The sequence below is a fragment of the Diospyros lotus genome, chromosome 12, assembly GCF_014633365.1.
Source record: "Diospyros lotus cultivar Yz01 chromosome 12, ASM1463336v1, whole genome shotgun sequence".
Classification (NCBI taxonomy): Eukaryota; Viridiplantae; Streptophyta; class Magnoliopsida; order Ericales; family Ebenaceae; genus Diospyros; species Diospyros lotus.
The window spans coordinates 1,157,982-1,168,288 of NC_068349.1; the positions used below are offsets into that span (position 1 = coordinate 1,157,982).

The following is a 10,307-nucleotide window of genomic DNA, read 5'->3' on the forward strand; positions in this document are numbered from 1 at the left end:
ACTCCGCTTGTTACCCGGGGCTTTCATGGGTCTCGGTTTTTTCAAGTAATCCTTATTCTCGATTGTGGCCAGGATCTCAGCCCGAGGAGTATTAAGTAGGGTGAACCTGACTGGACTCCATCGAGAGCCCGACCTCTCCCCCCGTCGGCCCGATTTATCTTCAGGCCTTTGCTCTCGGTTCTGACTTCTCTTCTCTTTCTTATCTGAGTATTCACTCTTCTTGACCCGCATCACCTCCTCGGCATTAATGTACTTGGTGGCTCGGCTCAGGATCTCTGTGAATGTTTGGGGAGGCCTCTTAGCTAGTGACTGGGTAAAAGGGCCAACCCTCAAGGCATTCTGAAAGGCCACCATAGCGATACTCTGATCAAGATTCTCAATGCTCAATGCCTCCATATTAAACCTGGCCACAAAATCTGTTAACGATTCTCCTTGGTTCTGCTTGAGATTCACGAGGGTCATGGTAGACCTCCGGTGCCTCCTTAGGGGAGCGAAGTGAGCCAAGAACCTATTCCGAAGCTGTCCGAAGTTAGCGATCGACCGATGTGCCAGACTTGAATACCAGGACCGTGCATGTCCTTCCAAAGTGGCTGGGAAGACTCTGCACCACATAGCATCAGGTGCCGCCTGGACCATCATGTGAGAGGCGAAGAGATTTAAGTGATCAGCGGGGTCAGTTGTGCCTCCATATGGCTTAATAGCTGGGATTCGAAGGCGCTCGGATGGGGTAATTGCCATGATCTCCCGACTTAATGGCTGATTAGAAACAATGTCGTGTGGCTCTTCTTCCCTCCGTCTCAACTCTGCAACCTCCCTCTCCAAATGCCGCAAACGTCTTTCTCGCTGAGCCCCTCCAGCCCGGGCATAATCGGGACCAGAGGACTCCTCCTCCTCCTCCGAGCCTAGCTTCCCGTACTCGCTTCGCCTAGAGGGTCCGCTCCGTCTCTCGTCCCGATGGGACTCCTTCCCAGCGCGGGGGGATTCGCCTCCTCGGAATTCTCTATGACTAGAGTGACGATCCCCCTGATGTCGACTATCATGATTAGAGTGTTCCACCGGTCTCATCTCCGGGGGCTGCTGTTGGGCCAAAAAGGTGTTGAGCAATTCCGTCAGATGTTGGACCTGTCCCTCTAGCTGGGCGACACGATCCTGAGGTGGCGAGGGATTTGGGGGGTGACCCCCTACGGGGCCGCTCTCAGGTGGGTGGTTTTGACTCTGATCTGGGACGGGGTGGGTCCCAGCAGCTCGTGATGGATTTCTTCTTGTCGCCATAACGGGAGGAAACTTGAGCTCGGCCGAGGTACTCGACGAATAAGGGCAGATAAAGTAACCGGCCCCACGGTGGGCGCCAAATGATGATACTGGACCGATCACCGAGGTCTGCCTCGAACCAAGTACCTGCAGGGGCGGGGCTGTAATCCCCCGGGAGAACTCCGACGCTCAAGTCAGTAGAAGAAATATGCCCAAAATAGAACATTGAACCAGTAGTCAGATGATCCGTACCTGTAGAAGTCGATATCTATTTAAAGATGGGGTAAAGCACACATTGAAGGGATAAGATAAGTCTTGAACCGGACGTTGGAGAGAATCTCGATTAACTGGGTCAGCCTTGTTCAAAATTAAATATGAGATAAATGATGAAGATATAGGTGATACGTGGCACTTTTTGGGGCCGGCACGTGGCGGCACCACATTGGAGATCTCCAAGGGTAGTATAGTATTTTTGCCCTTAGTAAAATATTCCCTCATCAATTCGAATTCTAATATTTTATATAAAATTTTAGGTGCTTTAATTACCATTACACTATGCCGGGGAGGGGGGAGGAGATATTTTAGGAGGCTGGCAAGTGGTGGTGGGCTGAGTTGTGAGTTAATTAAGTGATATTTTATAATTAAATATATTAATCTATAAACTTAAACCTTACATTTAATTCCATTTTACTAACGTCCCAATCGCATCAAATGACAAACTTTTTGTCGGTGCGGCCGCGCTGCAAGTGCTTGACCCCCACCGCAAGGGCCTACTCCACACACACACACAATGAACACGGAAATGCAAGACCAGCTGTATTTATAGTTGTCCAATGTTACAATTTATCAAAGCTGACAGACAAATCTTGCATGCTCCCCGATCCCACGTCGAGAAGAGCAATCGGGGAGGATGCCACCGTCCATCTACAAAGTCCCTCCCCTGATCTCAAACAATAAGGAGAAAGCCTACCAGCCCAGGGTGGTGTCGTTCGGGCCATACCACCACAAGAAGCCTCACCTGGTACCGATGGAGGTTCACAAGCGACGTGCTTGCGATAGCTGCATCAATTGATTAGGGCGATCCATGGAAAAGTTCATTGATTCCGTAACGTCAGTGGCTGAAGAGTTGAAGAACTCCTACGATTCCCTCGACTCTGAATGGAAAAATAACACCGAGAGATTCGTGCAATTGATAATCTTGGATGGGTGTTTCATGCTTGAATTACTACATTTCTACCAACTTGAAAATTGTGATTCCAACGACGAAGATCCCGTATTCAGCGAACATGGGGATATTTGTCATTCCGTTTATCAGAGATGATATAATACTGTTAGAGAATCAATTGCTAATATTGCTTCTGTTTAAACTTAAAAATATCCCAGAGAATGATGAGGTATATATTGAGCTCTTTTCTTATTTTTTTCTAAACATAAATGAGATTAAAAAATCAACAAATTCATAAGATTTCATATAAGATTTGGATTATCCGATGAATTGATTTAAACTTGATATTTTTTCACAATCAAAACAAAAGTAATTATTGCATGACTTGATTGGAAAGATGTCACTATAATACTTAAACTAAAAAAGAATTTGGCCAGGAGATAGTTTATAGGCAGGTAAAGAATAACTTAGAATAAAATATACTTTCGAATCTTTTAAAAATTTGTTATGTTTTAAAATATAAAATATTATTTTATAAATTAACCTTTTTGCACAATGTCATGTCTTACTTAAATAACATTATCAATACAATATTATTGTGTTTGCTTATAAAGTGTATACACTTTTTAGGAGCTTCCATATTGGTGTCAAACACTCATAACACTTATTGAACATGTTCACATAGCTTGTCTAATCCTTTCTTAAAATTTTTCATAAGGGCATGGGAGGGGACACTTGCAGGACACACATGTTACCTTTGTGCATACTTCAAACACTAAAAATAAGGGTTTTAATTTCTTATTCTTCTGTTTTATTGAATTACATGATTCTTTTGCTTTTTTATGTTTTGATTGGATGAGCATTCAGTTTTCATACCCTTTGTGGTTCTATTCTCCAGAAGCTCGACTTGTGAGGGACAAAGGCAATTGGAATGTGATTGTTAACTAAAATATTCAAGTTAATTTATTTAGAATTTTAAATGTATATTTATCACTTGGAAATATACTTTTGAATCTTTTAAAAATTTGTTATCTTTCAGAATATAAAACATTATTTTATTAATTAACTTTTCTCCACAATGTCATGTCTTTACTTAAATAGCATGTCTCATCCTAATGTCCCGCATCCATGTCCAAAGTTTCATACTTGCTTTACCCCTCACATTATTTGTGCAGAACATTCACGCATTGAACCAGGACATACTCAGGTTTCTCTTCTTCAACAATGAGGAGTACCCACCGATGGGCAGATGTTTGCACGTGCTTGACCTCTTCCGGAAGGCCCTACTCGACACACACAACCAACCCAGAGATGAAGCCCCCGAATCTACAAATCAAGGAGAAGGAAAAGCGAGATCGAAATTAAGGGTCGGCCACGACGTCGTCCGCCCAGCCACAGAGCTCCACGAGGCCGGCATCCGCTTCAAGAAAAGCGAAGGAAAATGTCTCTTGGCCATCGACTTTGATGAAGTCGGCGGCGAATTGAAACTTCCCAATTTCGTAGTTAATGACCATACTGAATCAAGATTTTTGAATCTCATAGCCTTCGAGCGTTGCCACATCCCTGCTATCAGCGACATCACTTCGTTCATCGCGTTCATGAACTGCATCATCGACGACGGTCGGGATATCAAACTTTTGAGCTCGAAAGGGATTATCAACAACATCCTTGGGACCGACAAGGAGGCAGCTGATTTATTCAACACAATGTCCAAGGATTTGGTACTTTGGAACGACCCCCTTTTCGACGTGTACCAGAAGCTTGTTGACTACAGCAAGAAGACTTGGCCTAAGCATCGCGCCAATCTATCTCAAACTTACTTCACAAACCCGTGGGCAATTATTTCTGTCGTTGCAGCCTTCATTCTATTCTCTCTTACTTTATTGCAAACTATCTTTACCATTCGAAATTAATTTGGACTGTGCTAGATGTACCGATGAGGTGTATAACTCCAATAATCGAATCGAATTTCATACGATAAAGTATCATGGTCAAGTATTTTGATTATTGCATATGGAATTTGTTAATTTTCTAACAAGTTGAGTAAGATGCTTGTTTACTTCTTAAAAAATTAGGGAATATATAGCCCAATTTGAGATGTCCTGTGCAAAATTTCTATTAAGACTTTTATTTGTGATGTGACCCTAATGTATGGTTCAAGAGTGATACCAAACTCATATACTTGAGCCATCTTGATGACCATGCTCATAATGGTCATAGAAGATTTTAACGACACATGGCCATTCAAATGCCCTCCAATATGTTTCATGTAAGAGTTTTAAAATTGATTCACATGTCATAATAGAATTAGTTAGTCATTGATTTAATAACCTGTCATTAGTCATAACAGACACACTGCTTTGCTTGGTTAACAAAATCTTTTCTCTAGCATACAGACAAGCAAAGAAACATCTTATTGAGAAGAGGAAGTATTGGCGGCGAACATCTACTGAGAAGAGTCACTACCTTGGACGGTGGTCATCTAAGAGAAACTTGATGACATTAAGCGAGGAGCGGGATTAGTCAATGCTTCTAGGGCCATCATCCACAGAGACCCCTGTTTTATCTCAAATGGCAACAAGGTAGCCTATGAGCCCCAAGTGGTGTCCTAATTGGGTCGTACCACCTCCACAACCACTCTAATCTCAGCTTAATTGGGGATCACAAGCAACGTGCTCTTTTTTATTTCTTGAACACATCAAAAGCAACAAGTGTTGGCGCCTCTCAAGGATGTGGAGCAAGACCTCAGGGACTCTTAGTGGTTGGGCAATCCAAGCACCGACCAATTCGTGCGAATGATGATCCTCGATGGTTACTTCCTAATGGAACTAGAGCGGATGGTGCATGGAGCAATTCTAGAAAAACAATCAACTTTTGGATTGTTCCGATATGTTGAATTCACATATTAATAATGTTTTGATGATGATGTTATTAATAAGCAAAACTTTAATTATATATCAAATATTCGAGTGAGCCCTTATATATAATTTAAAGTGAATCCATAACTATTTGAGTAGGAGCTTTACAAATATTCGAGTAAATGAAGAATGAAAGACTAATTTAATTATCTTTCAAACCTTATGTTTGGAATCAAATAGAACATATTTGGCCTTACATAATCGAGTAGTAAAACAAGCTTGGTAAGACTCAAGTTAAGTATTAGCTTGATCTCAAATGACCTTGTAAGTTATTCAATCAAGTGCCCAAATAACTTTTGAGTATTGGTGAGTAATTGAGTTAATTTTATTCACGATTGAAGATAAAATGTTAAAAATATCAAGCTGTTGTGCTTGCATGAAAAATCAAGTGAACTACTCATTAATGATGCAATTATTTGTGTCAACTAAAAATTGGCTTGAATTTTCCTATAATTGTTTGGGGCAAATCTGGAATGATCATTCAATGTTTAAGTTAGTATTTGAAAAGGAACATTTAAGGGGGTGAGATATTAAATTCTTTCAATCTTAACCTATATATCACATGTCCCTATTATCAAATAAAAAAATAATAACATGTGTCATTTTGGTTGACCCAGAATCTCAATTTTGAAAAATTTGAAACAAATACAGGGACCCAGAATCTGAGCGGAACGAATCCTCTGTCAACTTGTTACTGCTGAGCCCAAGAATCTTGAAAATAAACAATGAGTATTTGATCTCACCCAGCTTACATAAGGACCAGGACCCTTCACAGGCAATCTTGTTCACCATATAGTTGCGAGTTTTCATATGAACTTGGATATTGAAAATTATACCGAGAGATTCCATCCCACTTCTGTTTATAATATGGACATCAATTTAAATCCTGATAATTAGTCCCAACTGTTATCAATATCCAAATCCACAAAAAGAGAGGCCAACCACTATGTGTTGCGATTTCTAAGGTTACAAATGAGTTGAGTTGCTTGAGAGTGGTTTGCTGCTTAACTAATTAAAAGTTCGTTTGAGTTTGTTTGGTAAGGTAGGTAGGTCGAGTTTGAGCTTAACTTTTAAGCTCAATTTGTAAACAAATTAAGTGTGAACTCAGTAAAGTTCGGCTTGGTAACTTACGAGCTGACTTGATTATAAGCTCTCGAGCAAGCTCGATTAGATACTCATAAGCATACTCAATTATTGGTTCGTGAGTAGTTCATGAATAATTTGTTTATAAATATATTAATAAATGTATTAATAATTTATAAAATTATTAATTATATAATTATTATACAGATTATATTATACATAAAAATTAATTAATATTAATAAAGGGATAATTGTATAATATTAATATTGTATATAAGAAGAATTAATTAATATTAAAAACAACTTAAAAAAGTTAAAATTAAGAAGGGATTGATGCAGAAGACTGAAGAAGAAATTGAAATTTAAAGGGGGAGAAATGTTCTCCCCAGCTTCCGTGATTTGCTTATATATATATATATATATAATATTAAATGATTTATATATATATATATTAAGGTTGAATCTAATATCTTCTTTGATGAGTATTTTATTTTTTTAATTTTGTAATAATTTTTAGATTTTATTTTATTAATTAACTATATATACATTCTTTAAATATAGTTAAGTGTATACATTGAATCTATTTAATTTAATTAAATTTTATTTTATTAATTAATTATATGTACATTCTTTGAATGTAGTTAGATATGTATATTAAATCTATCTAATCTAATTTAATAATATTATTGAGCCTAATAATTTTTTATTCTACTTGAACTTTACACATCAAAGTAATACTTTATAAATGAAGAGCTGTTCGAGTAAATCTTAATTGATGAGTATTTCATTTTTTTAATTTCGTGATGATTTCTAGATTTTTAAAATTTTAAATTATTTATAATTTAATTATTATTATTTTATTAATTAACTATATGTACATTCTTTGAATGTGGCAATTTGCATGCATTGAATCTATCTAATCTAATTTAATAATATTATTAAACCTAATAATTTTTTTAATTTACTTAAACTTTACACATCACCATAAAAGAGGAAATACCCATTTGGAAAGCCATGTAATGGTTCTAAAATTTTATATACAAGGTAGCAACAGCCTGTTGAGTTATGTATCTTTTATGATCATTCTCTGCTGCTCTTCTTCCCTTTGTCTATGCAAGAAGCATATGACATAAGAGAGGTTTTTGAAAAGTTTATCTTCTTCGGTGTATGCTTCTTCATTAAAAATTGTACAACTGATATTTGTCTATAAAAGAGAGTGGTTTGCTTATATCTTGTTGTCACTTCTAACATACTTTGAAAGAAGATAAAAAGCTGCATTACATTCTATCATTTTATTTTTACTTTGAATGGAGAGGAATTTGTGTTGTTTTTTCTTAGTTTACTTTTATTATTAGTTTTTATACCATAACTACATACTGAGGTATCATTCATTTGTCACTCAGGAGTGCAGATCACACCAAGTGGATTGCCTTATTTCAGAGCAACCATAACTACATACTGTTGTTGAGGTATGTATGCTGCTACTAATAGCTACTGTAATTTCCCGTCTTTACGTCTTACATTTCCTAGGGCTTTGCCATCTCTTATTGATTACTTTCAATTTGGTCCATCTATGAATGAATGATTCAATTGTTCTTGACGCTGATCTACATATCTACCTATCTACATATGTGCATATTGAGTTAATAAATTTGGTTCTTCCACATGGATTATAGATATATATATATATATATATACCTCTTGTATATTTAAGTTAGGTTCCACAAAAATGAAAATAAGAAACTAATGTGATGTGAATATAAATGGAGAAATAATATTTTAAAAAAAAGTAAGAAAAGCAAATGGGGGAGAAACGTGTAAATAAAAAATATATATATATAAGGATTTTTGTAAATGTAATTTTTAATATAAAAATTATAAAAAATAGTTATTCAATCTAAAAATAAACATAAATTTTATGATCCATTTAAACAAATTTTTAAAAAAAATTAAAAGTTTTGAGTTAGAGACTAAATTTTGTCTCTAAGAGAGATTTTTTTTTTTTTTTTTTATCTCTAACCGCTTTATTAACAGAAATGCGTTTTTAATATTTTTTTAATATTACGAAATAGTTTTAAAACTTTTTCAAAATTATAGAAAATGCATAAAAATATTTTTTTGGCCTTTTTTGATGTTTTAAAAATAAAAATGTTTTCAAAATACAAAAACAATGCCCTCAAAACGTTTATGTGCATCATCCCATCTAGCACCCAAAATCCTTGATGGCTTTGCATTTATTCCCAAATCTCAAGATCTAATTAAGGTGGTTAACATATATACATGACAATATGGGTGAATTTATTAGATTTATAAATTCAGTAATGTCAAAATCACGTGTCATGTTTTTGTTAGGTTAATATATATTAAATATTAAAATTTATTAAAATTGAGATGGCTAGTGAAATCAAATTGCAGCGAATTTAAACCTAATGACTAAAATTAAAAGAATCTAATAAAATTATAAATTGGCGGATTGTATCATTTCCCGATTAGACCATAAATAAAATAAGTAGCTTCCATGCAGAAAGGAAGGCGGCTTCCTTTCTGCATGTGATGTGGGGATCCAATCATGCAAGGGTATAATTATGTCAAAAATATATATATTTTAAACAAAAAATTAATCTGTATTTCTACTGAATATTATTAATTAATTACCACGTCTAATGGGATCCCACACCATCCCCTGTGAGAATTCATCTCAATAGAGTTGATGACGTGAGAGAAGATCCCACCACTAATGTTAGAATTGACCAAGAGTGTTGCAATAATTAGAATAAATTCGTATTTTTTTGAATTTTGTAAAAATGAAGTTAAGATTATTTAAATTTTTAAGTAATATTAAGAGTTATAATTGATAGCGATGTCATCAACTATATATAACGATGTCATCAATCATGTATTATATCCTTATTAAATAAGATATTAGACAGAAGAGATAATGACATATAATCTCAATAATTATGTATGGTCTTTTTAATTTCCTTTAACAAACAAGTATTATATGGGTGTCATCAATCTTGATTCCTAATATTATTCTAAATTTTTAGGTTAAAATTTATAATGATATCAAATTGTGATTAGTTTGCTTTGATTTTTAGGAGATATTTGAGGTAGCTAAACTTTTTTTTGTAGTAACTATTTTTTAGGTTAAAATTTATTAAATCATTTTAAATATTACCATTTGGGATAACTAACTCAGAGTTCTCTGACTTCATTTTTTAATTAAAAAATTTAAGTTTATAAATTAAAAAAAGAAAATGATTATAATAGTCTAATTAATTTTAATAATTCTATTATTATAAATTAATTAAAAAGTAAAAAGTAAAGTCTCATTTGGTATGATGTTTATTTATTAACGTGTTATATTTTATATTAATATATTAATATATTAATTTTATTAAAAAATATTATAATTAAATATAAAACTAATTTTCTTTTTCATTTTCTGAGCTCTCGAAAAATCCAAGTAAAAACGTTGCAAAAGTTTTTCCCGCAACGTTTGTTAATGGTCGCTTTGCTTCTTGCTGGGCCCACCTCTATTCTTTTGCAGCTTCCAGGGCCCACTAGTTTAATAAACAATTTTTATAAATTGATGTGATATATATTTATTTATAAATAAAATTATTATAAATTTATATGTATCACTTTAATTTGTAAAAATTATTTATTAAATTTATTTGACCTTATAACATTTTCTCAATCCAAACATCCAAGAATTTCGTAAGCAACTAACTAGCCCTATTATAATATTTTTTGAAACTCCAGGATATTGGGTTTACCTGACCCTAGTGCAGGGTCGATCTTGAGATTTTAAGGATTTTAAGTAAAAAATTTTTTAGGACCCTTTATGACTATATTTAAAAATAAAATTAATACGAAATTTTTTTATT

At 34.6% G+C, this 10,307-nt stretch overlaps 1 protein-coding gene across 1 annotated transcript; it reads left to right on the forward strand.

Annotated features, from left to right (window-relative positions):
* The first annotated feature begins 3,531 nt into the window (after positions 1-3,531).
* LOC127786760 (UPF0481 protein At3g47200-like) lies at positions 3,532-4,358 on the forward strand. The gene has a single exon (XM_052314407.1). It carries the CDS (start codon positions 3,532-3,534, stop codon positions 4,327-4,329), a length of 798 nt encoding a protein of 265 aa, XP_052170367.1. The 3' UTR covers positions 4,330-4,358.
* The last annotated feature ends 5,949 nt before the right edge of the window (positions 4,359-10,307 follow it).

Bases quoted from the DNA above. Each gene is read 5' to 3' on its own strand.
- LOC127786760 (XM_052314407.1), top strand. From the start codon at position 3,532: ATGTCCCGCATCCATGTCCAAAGTTTCATACTTGCTTTACCCCTCACA.